At 41.8% G+C, this 18,998-nt stretch overlaps 1 protein-coding gene across 5 annotated transcripts in view; it reads right to left on the bottom strand.

The window, feature by feature from the left end:
* Positions 1–18,998, bottom strand: part of TLK2 (tousled like kinase 2) — a 44,528-nt gene that overhangs the window by 6,137 nt on the left and 19,393 nt on the right. For all 5 annotated transcript variants that reach the window (XM_075443444.1, XM_075443443.1, XM_075443447.1 and 2 more), the window contains 11 exons: positions 18,342–18,437; positions 15,291–15,383; positions 13,762–13,872; positions 12,233–12,369; positions 10,683–10,835; positions 6,787–6,853; positions 4,800–4,897; positions 4,347–4,428; positions 2,588–2,679; positions 1,536–1,625; positions 871–1,040 (listed from right to left, as the gene is read on the bottom strand). In XM_075443444.1, the coding sequence (XP_075299559.1) occupies positions 871–1,040; positions 1,536–1,625; positions 2,588–2,679; positions 4,347–4,428; positions 4,800–4,897; positions 6,787–6,853; positions 10,683–10,835; positions 12,233–12,369; positions 13,762–13,872; positions 15,291–15,383; positions 18,342–18,437 (1,189 nt within the window). The remainder of the gene's footprint in view (positions 1–870; positions 1,041–1,535; positions 1,626–2,587; positions 2,680–4,346; positions 4,429–4,799; positions 4,898–6,786; positions 6,854–10,682; positions 10,836–12,232; positions 12,370–13,761; positions 13,873–15,290; positions 15,384–18,341; positions 18,438–18,998) is intronic.

Raw genomic sequence — 18,998 nt, 5'->3', positions numbered from 1 at the left:
GAGCTCTGCAGCATGCTCAGACAACACGAGAACGGTTGGCAGCTGGGGAAGAAACAGAGTCACCAGAACTAGTGCAACAGCACCACCTCCCGTACAGATTCCTGGTGCTGATGCAATAAACCACATCACATACCAGTTACACAATGCTGATGAAGTGCCACCAGTACAGGGAGACAAGCCAGGGACAGCTGCCCAAAGAGATGGCTGAGTTTTACTGGGCTAGGAAAAAAAGCTATGTGGTCAATACGCATCACCCCAAAAGACAGCACTTCCATTCTTCCCTTTCTGACTCTGCCCAACGATAAGGCGAAATCTGCAACAACGTTTGGAGAGAATCTTCTACACGGCCGATGTCACTGAATGCAAAGGCAGCCCTGAGCAAACAGTTTGACTGGATGTCCTCAGCTTTGTGAGCTGCCACACAATACGAAAAACCGAACGCTTCCAAGTTAGCTTCTGCAACCAGGTTTTCAGGCAGATGATTACAGAAAGAATAAGCCAGAAGAATGGGAACACGAAACACTAGTAATTATGGGAACCTTAATGAAGCAATAACAGAAGCTCTCAACAGCAGAGTACAAGCAGGACATGAAGAAACCAAACACAGACACTTGGTGGTTTAAGGGCTTGTTCCGAACAAGGAGGCTGCTTTTTCTGGAATGTTACTTCCTTGTTTTATGTTGCAATTCTGGGAGACAATACCCTTTTCACAGCATGTTCTATGCATTTTAGTTTTTTCTTGTTGCGTTAGTTTTCCCAGACAGCTCTGTTGTTTTTTGCTGTCTGACCAACGTAAACTTGCCCGTATTACTTATAACCCATTACCTTTAGTTAGCATCCTTAAGCACATCAGCTAGCAGCACAGCATACCTGGTTTAAGGTCATAGTGTATGATGGGAGGTTTGATTTCATTTAAGTATTTTAAAGCATTCACAATCTGCATGATAATGGATCGCGCCTCTTTCTCCGACATCAACTTGTGCTGTTTCAGGTAGAAGTCCAGATCATTTCCCTCACAGTATTCTAACACTGTACAAAACCTGAAGGCAAAACAGTATTTGTTTAATTAAGGCACCTGATAGAAACCAGAACCCTTTGTTATTGCTTGTCTGTAGAACTCACCTATTTGGTCAATATAATAAATTAAGAGTCCTCCAGCCCACTAATTCCTTTCTAAAAATAAGCTACCAGGAGCACGGTCCTCAATACTCCAATAGTACAAAGTCAGAGATCCCCCATTAAGTGCTAGATCCAGAAGCAGAAAGCTGCATCAGCTATGGCATTTGCCCAGGCCAACAAAGAGTAGGATTTCCTAGTAAAGCACCACATCTGACATAATAAGGCATACTGGTTTGTGAGCTAGCACCTCTAGAAAAACAAATGTATATTGAAACCACCTCAGATATCTCTGCAGTACAGTCAGTAAAGTTGGTGTGGACATTGTCTGGACTCTCCTGGAAAGTTTTCAGAGCCCAAACACCTTGTCTGTAGTGAAAGGGTCAAAACAAGTCAAAGGACACAGCAACATAACTTACGAGTCAGTATCCAGCGAAAAGTAGTCGTATAGCTTAACTATTCGAGGATGATCCAGTTCTTTGTGAATTCTGTACTCTCTACACGCATGTCTGAAAATAGGAAAGTCTGAGCATTAGTCATACAAGTGACTTAATTCTAAGTTCTGCAGATAGCGAACCCAGACATACCACACAGCAGTCCAAGTTCAATCAAACCCATGCACATTATTCATACAGCATAAGAAAAGGCAAGCAAACAAGGAACTCAACACAACAGTTCTTGAGAACCACAAAATCTGAGTGCATCTCAAACGCTGGCAATACTACAAAACAACTAATCTTGATTAATGGTACTGCCTGCCAAAATAGAATAACCTCATAATAAATTGTTAGGGGATCCAAGATAGCTGAATACAAAAATCAGCAAGTTTTAGAAAAATTCCGTGATGCTCAACAGCCCAACTACCAGGCTTCAAAGTCAGCTTAGTTTGTCCCAGTGACTTGTTGGGGAATTAAGATCACAGCTTTATCTTTGAAGCTCTGTGGAGAAGGCTTGGCTGCCATCCTGCAGAGCTTATCTAATCCACGGCACTAGGGAGCAAGCATTACCAACACCAAAAGGTTTCCTGTACCTCCCTTCTAGGCCATGAAATAGTCCTAATCGTCTGTGAAAGGATTAAGCATTCTAGGAAACGAAAGGAAGGGGAAGGCCTTCAGGGAGCACAATGCAGATGTGTACCTGGAAGATGGGCACGAACAACTGCTTCCCACAAGGGCAGAGCTCAGACATTTTAGAGAGAAGACGACACTTTAACGCTTTCTTCGTAGAGCGCTACTGGTGCTTTAAAACCTTGTGCCACAGCGCTTATACAAAACTCTGTGTGTGTGCGTGCGCGCACGTTTAAAACTTTCCTAATCTGACCATAGCTTTTGCAAGTAGCTACTGGGACAGAGAGCGGTTTTTGAAATGTGGCAAAACACACGACAAAAATGGTAGCCTGTTCACAGGCACTGGATAACCAAATACAGCAGGAGTCTGGGAAAATGGCCGGCTGCTTTACAGCCTTACTTACTTGTGATAGTTTTCTTTCTTCTCATCTCTCCAGTTTTTATTTAACTGGTGTATTTTCACAGCTACATATCTCTGTTCTGTTAAATCAAATGCCTGCAGAGAGAAGAGCTGAAAATCAGTAGGAATCACAACTTCTAGTTAACACTGCAGAAGTAGACAAGCTCTAACGAACCAATATCCCCACCCAGGAAATCAGCATTACAACATACTGAGTGAAGAGCAAACCCACATTTTGATGTAATTAGTTTCACTAATGAAACCAAGCAACTCTGAAAACAATTGAATATTCTGTGCTTTGATCTGACCTTCCCTATGGGATCTAACTAACACTGCATTTATTCTGACATTTTACCACCAGAGCTACAATGGAATCAGAAAGGCCAAATTACCGAAATATAGTCAGTCAATCACATTGGGAAAGACCCTGCCATTATTCCCCCAAGCCACTTATCTAATTTTGTACATTCAGTTAAAGAACCCCGGAACATACAGAGGATTTTTAATACTTTTTTCACACTGGTAGCTCAACTCTCCATCTTGGACCAAAATATTTCAGCTTATTTAGAAGCTGGAGAATTCAACAGCAAATTGTTTAAATCTTATGCTGTGTTTTTTCCCCTCCAGTTTCTTGCTGTTTAGGCAGTCTTTAAAGAACAGACGTCTACAGTTGTGCTCTTGGAGAAATGCAGAAATCTTTTACCTTTACCTTGTCTGAGAGTGGCAACAGCTAACAATTTTTAGGATGGCACAAAATTGTATTGTAAGCAGACAAGAATGAACTGTGTCCATCTCAAAAGTTGTATACTTAACTTATAACCCTTAACAGACCCTGGAGAAGAAGGGCTAAGCATTTCTTTGTTTTAATAACTTAGTTACAACTCTTAAGCGTAGTCAGGTATGAAGCATTCATACCCTCCTGCTTTCATCTGCAGGGCCAAGGCTTTCTACTTAGTCAGTAAAGCCTCCAAATAGCAATTCACAGTATTTACATGCAGATCATATTCTTTTTTCGCTACCTGAGCAGTCCAGTCCCCCTAGTTAAATACCTATTGTTGTACTATATAAAAATAACAAATCAACAAGAATTTTCCAATATTTGCACTGGCATAGTTACTTTCATTCTAGCCACATGCAACATGAATAAGAACTACAGGGTACAGATGGGGAATATTTAGAACTGAAAAGGCTCTAAGCATGCTAGTCAAGTAGCAAGCACCAAAGCATCACACGTCTTGGCCATGCAAGAGTGCTGACACACAAGTAATCGCAGTTCCAAGGAAGTCTCAAGATTACACCCCCACCCCCCAGTCTGCTACTTCAAAGCGTAAAATGAAGACAGAAGAAAAAAACCTTCTACCCCCAGGAAATGAAGGCTTTGCTCTTATTATTTGAGCTATTTTCTCTTATTTACAGTGATGTTCAGACTTGCTATGCCATACTCAATAAAACTTTGCTACTTAGGGTATTTGTGCGTAGCACAAACAAATGGTTTGCTTCTCTGTCCTGACAAAGCTTCCAAATTTAGCGCAATGTTTTCTTGAAACATATATTTGCAAGAAATCTGACCTCTGAGGACAAGGGCAGAACCTAAAAATCTCAAGCCTTCTGTCTAACACAAGCCAGATGCAACATGTGCTTTTTCTTCCCTTCTTCCCTCCACAACCACACACATCATTAAGAAAACAAGTGTAAAAATTCTGCTGATTGCAATCTGTCATTGCAGACTCTGATTACCCCACAGACTGCCCCTTCCCTTTTACCTTGTATACTTCACTGAAGCCGCCTCTACCCAGAAGATGTAGCAACAAATATCTATCATTTAGCGTTGGATGGTCTTTAAATCTGGCGAGAAAGACGCAGTTTAAGAACACTGGCAGAAATAATGCCATCTACTGCACAATAAATTACAGCTACTACACAGCTTAGAAACAGCATTTTTATATTAAGACAGTAAAATATTAAAACTGTGTTAATGACTGACAGATTTGATACTATTTGATCGCTTTGCACTGATGAAAGACTATGTAATGGTACCCCGATCCACCTGGTAGCCTTTGTCTTACATGAACTTCAAGTTCTATCACCGTGCCACCCACAATCAAGTGATATATTAAGTAGTAACACCAATTCAGAAAAGATCAAGTGCTTCCCATTATGTAGGGAACAAATAAAAAAATGTTATATATTCTTGTCCCTGAATCCCATGTGCTTACTGTGAATTATCTTCATTGTGTATCCTTTTCAATTCCCTGATGTGTAGATTTCTAACCCTCTCTAGCCGTTCCAGCTCTGCCTGGATCTCTGCTTCTTCCTGCACAGGGAAAAATCAAAAGGAAAACACAACACTGTGTAAGATAGTGCAGTTAGCATTGCCGCCTGATTTACAGAAACACCAATGTAATTACACTTGTGAAAAAGTTATTGGCAAATAACTTCTTTGGGAGATTAGAGAGAAGGTCATAGTCATCTAAGAGTCAGGTGGAAGGTGACAGGAATGAAAACTGACTGGGCAGTTCTGTTTACACCTACACATAGAGAGGAGCAGACATGTCTTTACACCTTCCTGTTTTTAACATTTTCTGTAATTAATAAGAGTTGTAGCTCTGGTCCTGCTCCTTCCCTAAGTGCTATGCAGCTGTTTTGGTAGGAACTCAGCCTCTGCTGAGACAAGAGAGAGGGGACATCCCTCAGAAGTGAGGAACAGGGATGTCACAATGCCACATGGGGATGGGGCAGGATCTGGAGAGGATGGAGAATGTGAAAGGTCAATGTGCGTTCCTATCAGCAGTAAGCGGTAGAACAGGTCAGAGTGTAACTTCGTGTCACGTGGAAGTTTCGATGTACTGTTCAGAGAGCTGGAAGTTCTCGTGCCCTCAAACACGACATTAGAATTCACATCACTGTGGACAGGACTGCAAACCTCAATTAACATGTGTGCCTTGAGCAGCATTATTTGGTATATATGACTCAAGGGACATAGTTACCCATTTGTCTCGTGACTCTGCTCCTTCCCTTCTCAACTTGTTCTATTTTTAGGCACAAAAAATGAGCCAGTTTCCAAAAGTGGAGAAGGATAAGCACAGTTTCAGACAATGCCACGATCCCAGAACATTACTTCACTTTCCATTAAGGTCCATTTCCAGATGGATTCCTCTGCTCCAGGCTGGCACACTACATGCCAGCATAGATGGTTCTGCAAGTAATCCGCTCTAGCAATGCGGAAGCTGTAGAGCAAGCATGCCTTCAGCATACTCCCGCCCATATCACTTATCTTTGCTCACGGGTCAATAAAACACAACGGGCAGAGTGCCAGTGGATTCCATGTGTGCATTAACTTTCCCTTGCCACTGAAAATAACAAGGAGTACCTTAGCATTAATGAGGCCTTGCATTCAACTGGTGTGTCAAGGTTACAAGACAAACTTAGTGCAGAGCTCAGGCACCAGCTGAGAAAAGAAGGGGGACTCCAGCAATACATTTGCATGCTTCCTCTTCTTTTCACACAGGAAAGAAAACGCTTTGGCCTTAGCAGAGGTCACAGCTAACCAGGAAATGGTAGAAGACATCTATTTTTTTCAGTACTTCATCTGTTCAAGTGTCCCAGAAAAGCTATTGATAGGTTATTGCAATCACTTTCAAGGTAACAAACAGCTTACCTAATTATAACCTCACTTGCAGGTACAGTTCCTACTGAAGGCAATGTATTTGAAACCAAATGTGCATTACAACTATCTAAACCGTACTAGTTTCCAAAAGCCCAAGAGATTTTGTTGGACTGATACTGATGGTTACTTCACATTGCAAAGAAATGGGAAAGTCAATGATGGTTGCAGTTTTTATCGTGCTCTTGTAATTTTCTTCCCTTGGTCCGTTCCTTCATGTTCCCCCATGTTAGACACATACAGAGCCCAGCACTAGGCAGGTCACAGTGACACAGTAAGATGCATCAAAACAGTGGAACTCCCTGCATGAAGTCGTAACTGTAAGGACACAGAAATCTATTTACTGAAGCCAAGAACATCTTTCCTTAATACCACCGCCTTGGAAAAAGTTACTACAAAATCCTGGCCATCCCTTTCAAGCAACAAAACCCTCCCAGTTATCAAACAAATAGTAACGACCTCTACAGAGAAATGCTATTGTTCATAGAACACTGAAGCAAAAGCCTACCTACATAGCCTTTTCTGTAGTTAGTTCTTACCTTTTTAAGATGACCTAGCCGGAGTTTGAAAATTTCTTCCTGTTCGTGGTATTCTGCTAACGTTAACCTGCATAGAAGAGACAGACGCAATGCATTAGCGTCAGTGCACGTGGTGAAGTGAACCGTCTGCAGAATGCACCGCGCCAGCGGAAGCAACAACTCCGCAGAGTATGTCAACAGCCAGCAGGAAAGTTTTTAGGTAAACTCTGCAATCTTTTTTTTTTTTTTTTTTTTTTTTTAAATCAATCCAAAAGAGACCAAAAGCTGAAACCTTGATAAAGCATATGTTAAATTCAAATGCAAGTCCCTCATAACACCTATTTAGGCTTGCGACTGACTTTTAACAAGGAACGCTAAACCACAATCTAAACATGGAACACTGAAGCACAAGTATTCTATATCTTATTTTTCCATTCAAAGTTTGCTTTACTGACTCATTTTCAAGTTTTTCTTTGTAAAAGAAGCTGGATAATTCAACCCAGCTATTCACTCTGGGACTACCAGTAAACCTGGCCTCAGAGCCGCTGCAAACAGAGCAATGACCTGCGATTCAGAACTTTTTCCTGTTTCAGGCTCTGCGAAGTGGCATCCAGGGAAACCTTGAGAAATTCGTTTCACCTTACCATCTCTTTGACCCGATGTCTAGTTAGGAGAAGCAATGGGAGAAGGGGAATAATCCCCATTATGTTGATGGTAAATAATGTGCAAAGTGTCCACACTAGGTGGCTGGTCAAAAAAAACTTCACTTAGTTTTCGATGTCTTTTATAGCCAAAGTGGCCATGTAGAACAAAGGCAAAGCACAGCCTTATACTAGAATAATAACAGATCCCATCACTAGCGAAATGCAATGATGTGCTGAGATCTTTAAGGTAAGAAAAATGAATTGTTATATTAATTTCCTCACTACTACCAACGAGGAGTTTGGTAAAAGCATCACGCACGTGAACATAAAGTTATGAAGCCCATATCAACTGCATCTGTTTACTTTGTAAGCAAAACACACATGTGACAGCACATAAACATCTTTTTTGAATGTAATTTGCGTTCAAAGCATATCCCAGGATTCGTGTCGAAGCGGTTATGCTCTGCATAGTACTTAGTACAAAGGTCAGTCTGTGAGGTCTCCACAGCATCAATACCACAACTAGTTTCAAGTAGGGACCAAGTCCTACATCTGAGCAGGGCCGTGGGACCTTGGCTCGCTGTACAGTAATGGAGACGAGGTACTGTTCAGCTGATTAAGTGCTCATCTTGACATGCTCCAACTTCTCTCCAATGTTGATAACGCAGAGGGTCTGCATAGTTGAAATAAGTGCTAAAGCAGTTGTTAGCTGATAAATTTACTGCAGAACTCGCAAGCCAAGTTCTCTTTGAAAGAATCTTGACCATAAGGAACTCCTTAATACAAATTACAGATACATATAAAAAGTAGTTGGTACCATAAATGTTTACACGTTGTCTCCTTTCACACAAAAGCATGCTAATTCACACACACCCCACCCTCCCCTCCACAGCCTGAATTTTAATCAGATTCAGCTAATCCAAAAGATCGTCCCAAAAGTTTAGGTCTGTGGTTGTTACTGCTGTATAAGGAATAAAAAGACAACTGAATAAACCAGCAACAAGCTTTCCACATATTCTTCTGCAGAAATGAGATACAGGGCTAAACACCAAGTCTACTCATTAAGCAAGAGATGTAATGAGTACCACCAGGCTAACACTGCCCAAAATAGCTGCCTGTTAGCAGCAAGTCTTACAAAAATCAAGGGGGCTCTAAGACAAACACTGCCCTGTTTCACAGAAACATGCTCGAAATACACTACTTCTAGTGCAGCTGGAGACTAAGGTTGCCCAAGTTGCTCTAACAAACCTCAAAAAGCCCCAGCAGATTAATCTTCCTGAATGAAAATCTTGTTTTCATTCACAGGCTACAAACTAGTTTCAGGAGAGCATGGGTTTACATTTGCACCATGGACCTTCCTCTCCTTTTTAAGACACAGCAACAACCATGAACCAAAGAGCAACCAAAAACTCAGATGAGGGAATCTGGTGTCTACTTCACATTCAACTTTCAGAAACTTTTCTATTCAACTTGCCTAAAAGGCAGTCCCTGTAAGAAGTCCAGAAGAAAAAACAAACAACCCTTCCAATTATCAGTAAATTTTGTACCTGATGCACATCGGTCCAACAAATACATTTACAGGGTAACTGATGATTAAACAAGTAGTCAGTCAGTATAGTTCCCTCAGCTGACTTGCAAAAACAATGTTTTCATAAGCTAAAACACGCCACACGAACCACATCCATACACTGGCAAGCAGTTTTCATCAAGAATGCCACAAGCAGCTCTTCTAAACCACAAAGATAAAACCCTGAAATGTATCAGCAAAGAATGATAAACCAGCAAGAAACACAGAGGAAAAGACCTGGTAGCACGAAAAGGCTCACCAGCAAACCCAGGTAGAGCTAGATTATGTCAAGGCAGGCTCATAACATAGGCAGAAGCTCACTGGGTATCGCAAACATTATCGTGATTTCCAGGCACATCAAGCCCTGTGCTGCCATGTCTGCAGAATAAGCCACACCACAGCTGCACCGGTCTGCTGGGGAAAAACCTCCCTACAGAAATGGGGAAATCATCCTCCCATCCCTCAGAAGTGAAAGGTTACCACAATGAACAGCAACGCTTCAAAATATCTATGCACTTTCAATTTACTTCTCCAAACTCAAATCCGCAATACAGGATGGTTTTAAAACTTTATTTAGTTCTTTTTCAGCTCACTTGGCCAGAATGAGGGATAAATGTCTCTATTCAAGCTACCTATTTGCAGAAAGCACACAGTGCCCTCCAACACAACACACCTGATCTGCAGGCACCAGCATCCTATCTGGGGCCACCGCCCTGGTTGCTGAGAGCACCCTGAATGTCACGATTCACCCAGTCATGTGCCACCTCTGCTGTGACTGCAAAAGGCAGTGCGAGCTTTTGCTTCACATGCACTTTTAAAGATCAAGACCAAGACTTCAAAGGGCTCCAGGAACTCTGAGGTCAAATCACGCCCAGGAGATTTAACAGTGCAAAAAGAAAAGTGTCACTGAGAGTTAAGGTATTAGCCAACAGCAATAAAACGAAGACTGTAAAGGCAACTGGTAGAAGGTAGGGAAAAGTCTCTGACTTAACATATTTCCAACTCACAAAAACTTCCAAAAAAACATTATTCTAAATTTCTCGTGAGACACAGCTTTCCTCTCCAAGAACACTGGGACTCTTAAGAGCATCAGTAACTTCAAAAGAGGTAGGAGGGGAAGAAAAAAAAAATCTTCTGTAACAACAAACAGTAGCACTTCAACTACCTCTCCATTTCCCTGACTCCGGTATCTGCAAAGGACTGCTTTGTGGATACAGGTCAATGCTTAATGCACTGTCTTTACAGAGAGCATCTTTTTTCTTCAGTATACCGCATGAATTGTTTGAAAAGCCTCACCAGAAAGCACATGGAAATAAAGGCTTCTAAATGTGTACATTTTTTTTCCCTTAAAAAAAAGCACCACATATCAGAACGTGATACCAAAATCAATTCTGAAGTTGCAACACTTCAGAAAAAGACACCACTTTTCAAATTTCACGCAACAGGAATACTGAAAAAGTTATTGCAATTCAAAAAAGTTAAGCTCATACAAAGTCTGGACCCTGCAATGATCCTTGTTTTACTCCAATGAAAACTATTTAGAACTGCAGCCAGATGTTACTGAACGCCAGGCTAATTCCACAATATTCATTTGGGCATTGAGTGAAGCCTAGAGGCAAGGGCAAGATTCCATTTCCCAGTAGATACTTCGTGCTCTAATCAAAGCACGCAGCTTTGCAATGCACTAAGAAAGCCACGTAACCTACGTTTCATTTTCTGCTCCATTGGTCTTGTTCTTGCGCTGCTTCTGCTCATTGCTTGCTGGAGGGGTCTGTCCCATCGCAGGTGGCTTCCGTTTTGCTAACATTTTTCGTTGTCTTTCTATTTCTTCCCGCTGGGAATTTATCCTTTCCTGTTGCCTGGAAAGAAGGCAGTAGAAAAACCATGAAGCAGATAACTCGTGGTATGTACTCTGTAGTTGTCAGCATCTGCTCTTAACAGATTGGAGCAATGAATTTCAAATCAGTTGTACTTGTAAGATTAGTAACAAAATATTTTTGTATAGAAAAAGGGGATGTGCCAAACATTATGACTCAGATTTTTTTTTTAAAGGTGTTTTTACATAAAAGGGAATTCTTTTCCTGGCCCACAGAAACCTTTCAGTAAGTGAAAGGTTTTATTCATGCAGAGGATATCCAAAAAGAAGGAGCTGCTAACCTCACGGAAAACCCAGGGGTCTGTGGGAAGTCACTTACTTTCCACACACTTTTTCCTAGAATGCTCTGTTCTAAATCTCACTTTCCTGTTTAAACTATTCCTGAAGTCTGGCACTGTCTGAGAAAGTATCTTCTGCTTCAAGGGTACAGTCAAATTATCCTTCGTTCTCTGAGATCTAACCAACACCATTCCCAATTTCACTAAGAAAACAGTCTCCTCTCCAACATAAACAGACTATCTTAAAACATTTTACAGTGATAATAGCACTCTTGAAATTTCAAGTCTAAATGACTTGAACATTTACAGACTTAATTCACTTTTTGAAAGAGACTGAGACTGCAGGTAAATATTCCAGAAGTATTTCTTCCATGTCTGACAGCACACACTAAGGAGGAATCATGAAGTCCTTAATCTGTGCCTAACAAGAGCTGCACCTCCCTATCAGGCTACAGAGAAGTGATGTGATTTTAAAGGATCACACATGGCTCTCTCTAATGCAATTAATTTGCCAAGTCCTACTTAAAGGTCTAGGCCAGGTGGGAATTTACTGGATATTTTCATTAACATCCTGCATAAAAGAGTCTCTGATCCTCATTTCCAGGTTTCTGCAGCCCCTTTGATCACTGTTACTATGAGACAAAAAAAAGTTAAATAGTATGGATTTTCTCTTTTTAGCTTCTCTACTTTCTACTTAAAAAAAAGGGGGGAGCTAATTAGCCTTCCTTGACTAACATATGCAGATGCGCAAATCAAATTGATTGACTCAAGATACACGTGGGAATTCAGTCCACCTCTTCACCTAAGCACTGCACAGCCAGGTGGGTGCACAGAGAAAACCCAGCAGGGCAGCCTACTGCTTTCCAACCCAGAGGCCAGCTTAAACAATTTGATTCCAGTTTCTAGTCTCTGGAGGTTTAAGTGGAAACATATTTCTCACTTCAACGTGAAAACGTTCCCCATTGTCAGCAGCTGAGTTTCTATCTGATCCCTTCATGGATCAGTCACACCATTCTCACAGTTTGACACGCAAGACATTGCACACAACTGCTTAGTTTTTGTCTTTGCCTCTGAAAGTAAAGACAGCTCTGCTTGTACTCACTTGATGAGGTTCTGGAAGGCATAGCCATCTGTCCACTGCTCGGTGAAAGACGCCCCATGCCGCACTGTAGTGAAGTGACCTAGCCTCAATCGATCCTGCATGCTCTTATCTCTGCATGCCATCTTCTCCTGTTTTGACTGAAAACAAAAAAAATATTAAAAAATATGCCATCAATTAGCAGCTAAGAGCTGTGCTGTGGTTTAAATCACTACCAATTCTTACAGTTTTCCATTGTTTCAGTGCTGCTTATCTGAAACCCAGCTGAAAATCACTGATCAAATTATTGCTGATGCTTGACACTGGTCTGACCAGCACTTGTTTGACTGCCTCCTTTCCGACATTTCAGCCTCACCTTTCCTTCCCCATTACTGCTTGGGCAGCTCACCCATTCTGTCATCAGCTGAAATCAGTCTAGCAGTAGGATTAAAACTATCTCTTTGTATCAGTACCTTAGCTAGACTCCAGATGTAGCTCCGATCAGGTCCTTTTTCATTCAAACAAGAGATGAAGGAAGAAAATACACCTTGAATCAGTGTTAAGACTAACATACAGTGATCAGCCGGCCCAGTCTTAGACTCGCACCACTCCCAGAAGTGACACAATCTCAATTAGGTCACCAACACGCCTAAAAACTGGTGGTGGTGTCTGTCAGAGAGTGTTTGTGCTAAGTGAGAGGAAATTTCCAAGGCCTGGGATGAGAGCAGCAAAGTTTCAGTCAGTCAGGATTAAAGACAAACCAGCAAAGCTCCTCACTGGAGCTACACACCACCTACCCTAATGCCAGGTCTACGTAACACCTAGCCCAGGAGTTACAAATCCTCCCAGCAAGGGGAGTCCCATTCAGCCAAGAACAATCAGCTCTGTGACAAACTCTACTCACACAGACTGCACGTACTGGTCAGCACCCTGGTAGTTTTGCCCATCCAGTACCCACAAACAATACATGTAATTGGCCAACAGGTGAAAGAGTAATCACACTGTTTAATCATCAGGAAATCTGGAAATCTTTCAACGCTGAAGCATGCTGGACACTGGTAAACAGCAGCCTGGCACTTTCCCCAGTGCCTTTAATGTGTTGTTTTGAGTGTTACACAAAGCAACGATCTCCAACTTTGCTGTCTGAAAGAAGGAAAGGTCTAAATCACCTGCCCAGTGTCACAGAGCATATCTGGCAATTTGACCACACAATGGGATACTGCTCTGGCATTGCCAGAGCTAGACAATGTTGCTTTTCAGGTGTATGAGTTTCCAAATCAAGTAATGCCTGTTGCATTTAGAGCTCAGACTATTTCACTTAAGCAAGGGAGATCATTCTTTGAGACTGTGAAAAGTAACCAAACCAAAACATTGTGAACCATTTCAGTCTTAGCATTACATTCCTATTTGCAGAGAAATAATTCAAGGCAGAATTCCAGCTGTCTCTTGTCACTATGGCAATAGCAGCAGGTTTTCACTGCTCAAAAGACGACAAGAGAAGTTTTCAAGGACATAGACTGTGACTGTAGAGATGTGGAAAGTCCCCTGCTCACCTTTTCTATAAGAAGCTTCTTGCTCATCGTTACACATCTATTCAACCGCTCCTTGTACTTCTCCAGCATCTTTTGCTGTTCATCTATCTGCCGTCTCAAATCGCAGTTGGCCTAAAAGCAAACAGAGAAAAGCCTCTGACTTTAAAATCACTCCAAAACAGCCAAACTAAGATCGCCTGGGAAGACTTTTTCCAGCTAGCTCTAGGCATCACATTAAAGAAGGCAAACCAGGAGGATAAGAAAAAAGACTAGGTTCCTCTTAGCAAAACATCACAGCCAAGCTCCTCAATTTTTAACCAACTCAAATCTTAATACTCCTCCAGAATAGGGAAGTGCTATGATCCTGGGTTACATATAGGAACTAAGGTACAAAGAGACTAAACACAAGCACGAGAAATTTGGGGTTTTTTAAACATTTAAGACCTTGTCACAGCTATCAAGTCTCAAAACAGCTTAGTCATCTACAGACTATCCTCCCTCTTTAGCCACAATACTGGCAGAGGAAAAGGATGGGGTAACTCCCTTTGCACTTTCAATTAAATTCTTGTTCGAATTACTATCCATCAGCCCCACTACAGAGACTGTTCCCAGTAACAGCTGCTGTTTTTAACACCACTACAGCCTACAGCAGGATTTTATGTGCAAAAAAGGCTAAATTTAACCATCTCCCTCCCAACCAATAGTCTGGCTTCTGATAAAACAGTGGATGGTTAAAAAAAAAAAAAAAGAAAAAGAAAAAAAAAAGAAAAAAAGAGGTCTCTCTCCTGCTTCATGGATTGTTTTCCACAAACAAAGCTCTTTTGGGTGCTGAGATCAGACACGTTCAAACACAGAGAGCCTCCCCTCTCCTCTCTTTAATGTGTTTTCTAACCCTTTTGAACACTTCACACCTCTCCAGCTGATGAAAGCTAAATCAATCAGAACTCCTCCATTAAGCCAAGATCCTTGATTTAAAGGTATTTATCTCTCACCGAAGAATACTAATGGGTTAAGAGAAGCGTTATTCTTTAAGTTTGACCAAAAGATGTTCTCCTCACCTCTATACATGTCACTGCCTCACAAATGAACATTTCAGAATGCAGCCTCACAGTCTACCGAGAGGCTACTGAACATTTTACTAAATAAAAAGCAGAGTCAGCCCCTGGGTATTTAGGAGAGGGGAATAATTCTGAAGAGAAACATGTTAGATTAGCTAGCAAAATCCACAAAAAGCATGCAACAGATCAAAGAAAGGCCAACAACACTACTGAGGACACAAACATCTGAGCCAGCACTTAGCTACAATAACTCTGCAAGCACATAGCCACAGTCACTGTTACACCACTTGTGGATTCAAGCAGGCCCAAACAGAGTATCGACAAGTAAGATAATTGTCTGGCAAGTAAGGGATGACTGGATTTGTTCTACCTTGCAAGCTCTGGTTCTACAAATGGTATACAAAATCCTGCTCTGCAACCTAGCTGGCACATGCATTCTCGGTGTCTTTAAATAGCAGCTTTTAGAAGAGTTGTCCCACTTTAAATACTTACTCTTAGTAAGTCATCTATCCTCCCCTCCTTCTTCTCCAAGTCAGAGTTCTTACTGTTTTCTAGTGCAGATATTTTTTCCATTGTGAGGTCAGACTGTAGAGAAAAATCACCATAAACCACATTTAAGACAAAGAGATGATATTTCAGAGTCAGCACGTAACATCACAGCATAACCTTCTCTGAAGAGTTACGCCTAAGTAGAAGGAACCGATCCCCTGCACCCTAGCAGTGTGGGGAAGAACTTTCTCCATTCTCCATTTTCTTCCTGCATGGTGGGCTCCTCCAGCATAGGAGGTTCAGTCAGCTAGCACAAAGCTGCTGCTCTGGAGAACACAAACTGGTAACACTTAACAGGTTACAATATCCTCTGTGTCCTGCAAATCTGGTTTTTATAGTTGAGTTCTGCCCACTCCTCGGTGGTCTCTGACATTCACTGTCCTTTCCTGCAGTGCAGCATAGCTTGTACAGGAAAAAGGCTTACGAAAAACACCAACAAATCCCAACCCTCAGCTGGAATATCAAATTTGTGAGATCTTTCATGAGCATAGACAACCACCTGCTAGTCAAAAGACAATATCTGTGGGGTTTAAGGTGGTCTTGACAGAAAACACGGGTCTTCATTTTAAAATATTATAACAGATTGACAGCAGGAATGTTAGGCACAAGTCTTTGTTGCTGTCAAACTGAGGTATTAGTGTCCACTAGGGATAGATGCTTTACAGTTCTTGAGTGAAATCTGTTCGGAAAGTTTTACGGGGTGCAGCACATGGCAAATACCTTCACCAATGAAGTGAGAGTTATACCCAGGAACAGAAGACAAAAGACATTCTCATTGCTAGAGAATATAGCATATTTCAAACACAGCACTCCACTGGGTGGGGCAGAACAGGGGAAGAAGTCAGTATGTACATGAACACAACATCTGAAAAACCCCAAGTCAATACAATGGAATCTCGCTTCATGACTGTGTACACAGATTTCACATTTATGGCTAGCAAGCAACTACCCTGGTTCTGAGAAGAGTTAGTGGACACTTACCTGTGGAGTTGTTATATAACTGTTCTCCAAATCTCAGGCTTGCCTGGAAGCTAACACCATGAAGTAAGAGACAAACTTGGTGGACTGCTGTGTCTTTACATATGCCCAGTATGGGAAAGCTCAAAAAGAACACCTGCCAGCACTGCACATCAATTGCACCACCTGGGCTGGTGGAAGGTGTCCCTGCTCATGGCAGGGGGGCAGAACTGGATGATGTTTAAGGTCCCTTCCAACTCAAACCATTCTGTGATTCCTGACAGCCTGCAGGAAGCACATGCAACAAACGCTGTTGTCACTGAAGGCAACGAAAAGGCTGCCTGTTGAAAACCCAGGCTGCATCCACTCAGCCAAGCAGCAGGAAGTTTCTTTAGTAACTGACTGTTATGTCATTTTGCCAAGTGCACAGACATGCTTGCACCATGTCAGATGAAATCATGCTTCAAGATGCATGCTCTTACATGTGACTTCATCACAACTCACCTTGCCTCAGAGCACTTGGAGGGCCCTAGCACCGACTGAAAACGCTAAGAAAATCATGCTCATGCTGGCTTGCTTTTGGCATTGCCAGAAGTGATTCAAACTGCAAATCACTGACAATTTTTTTTTAACACTATCAACTCCAAACAGGCTTGCGAGGGAAAAACAAGAATGTATACATGTCCTCATCATGCAGTCAAGCATCTTCCTGGATTCTTTGCCTTAAGCATATGCTACATATAGACCTCTGGAGACTACCATGAAGCTGAGCATTGGCAGAAAGCACACTCAGACAACTTGTCACCCTTTTCAAGGAAGATGGACCCCGTGGGCATGCTAAGAAGAGGAGAGAATAAAAACATCTTGCTCACTCCAGGAGGGACCGCTATTTTAAGCATTGGTGTTGGGACAGCAAAGATTGCAATCTGAAAGTTATCTCTGGCAGGTTCTCGAGTTATAGGATCATTCTCACACAAGACTTCTCCACGCATTAGCAAAAAACAGTGATTATCACACTCCAGCATTTTAACAATGCAGACAACGAAAATATGACCCTAGTGACACAACAGAGCTCAGAGACTTAAGCTAGTTAAGTATCCCCAGAGGTAGAATTGCTGTCCTTCATGCACAAAGAACTTGTACCACCTGCTGGGGAAATGGAGAAGGAACTTCCCCCAGCAATAAAATCCTCTCTGACAGAGACTGATGCGAGCAAATGATTGACACAAAACTGATTGTTTAAAAATCACTCAAGGGAAGTGTCAGTCACAATGAAACCAGAGACGAAAATCAAAAGATTAAAAGCAGGCCTTGAGAAGAAATAAGCAAGGTGCATTGCAGATGAAGCTGAACATCCTTCTAAGCAACAGAAGAAGATGACACAGCCAAAAGTAAATCTTGCCATAAAGCCACAAGAAGAATCTTAACAATTTAAAAGGCACCAAAACCACAGCAGCACAGCCAGAAGATCTACTCCTCTTCTTGACTCCTAGTCAGTGAAGTTGCTGAGAAGCACTGTCAGGAACGCATCACATTTCACCTTGACAGGACAAACTATGCCATGCATGTACTCTGCAAAGGCCAAAGAACTTCCAGCTAGACTGTGGATATTTGTACTGTAAGCAGTGTGGACGCTCCCACGACCCAGCACTTGAATAGAGGCATTCATAACTATCACTCAGGTTTCCTTCACACCTTCACTTACAAAAAGAGGAAGAACATTCAGGATACAACAGAACTGAAATGGACAGAGCTAAGGTGTTTCTCTCCTGAGAACTGCCCACAGTATTGACACAGAAAAGCCTCAGCAGCAGATTAGGCAAACTCCAGTAGCAGCAACTGAAAGCATCCTTTACAGGATAAGGAACAAAGTTCAGAGTGATTCACTTCAATCAGTAGTTACAGATTGAGTTGGGACTACTGCCTCTTTTCACTAGAAACATTACATCTACTACAAGTGGCATCCTCTGGTGTGGAAGTTCACTGCATGTAGCTGCAGTGTCATACCCAAGAGATGTATCATCTAGTGAGCTATACCTGTGACTGTTTGTGCTGGATGGAAATCTGTTTTTGGGAAGTGCAGGAATGCTCAGTGTTCCCTGATCCGGTAGAAGATGGGCTGCCTTGCTGGGCCTGCAAAAGAAAGTTAGTGTATTGTTATATGCTCCGCAGCATGATCACTATTGCCCATGCAGATACACTTCTCTTTACATGGGAGGTGCAGCCTGGCTTGAGTACCACACTTTCATGTTAAGGTTTAAGAATGCTCTAAAGATTTAGTTCATTAAAACAAAGAGAGTCAATTTCTTTCAAGAAGCCTGGCCCAACCTGCTAAAAGTCAAAAGCCTAACATAATTCATGTCAGTTGAGATTACGCGAGGCCAAAACAAACACTTCTCACAGCAAGACTATACTTCATTCTTTTGCTTTTTTGCATCTATCAGATTAGCCTCTCAGAGGCTATTATTCTGATCTAAGTAAGATTAAAAACTTAAAATTTGCGTCATTTTATTAAACAAGCAAAGCCTGGGACCTAGAACTCTTCACAAGGAAGATGAACTTACCAGAAGATGATAGACTTGGTCATCAATAAACCAGGCAGCACTTGAACCACTGTCTTTGAGCAGAAAAGCTTCAAATCCCCCATCCCTTAACTAGAAACATCCCTTGGGATTCAAATCTTTTCAGAGCTGC

The sequence above is a fragment of the Opisthocomus hoazin genome, chromosome 26 (assembly GCF_030867145.1).
Source record: "Opisthocomus hoazin isolate bOpiHoa1 chromosome 26, bOpiHoa1.hap1, whole genome shotgun sequence".
Classification (NCBI taxonomy): Eukaryota; Metazoa; Chordata; class Aves; order Opisthocomiformes; family Opisthocomidae; genus Opisthocomus; species Opisthocomus hoazin.
The sequence above is the reverse complement of the archived record's forward strand: the minus strand, read 5'-3'. Positions and strand labels throughout refer to the sequence as shown.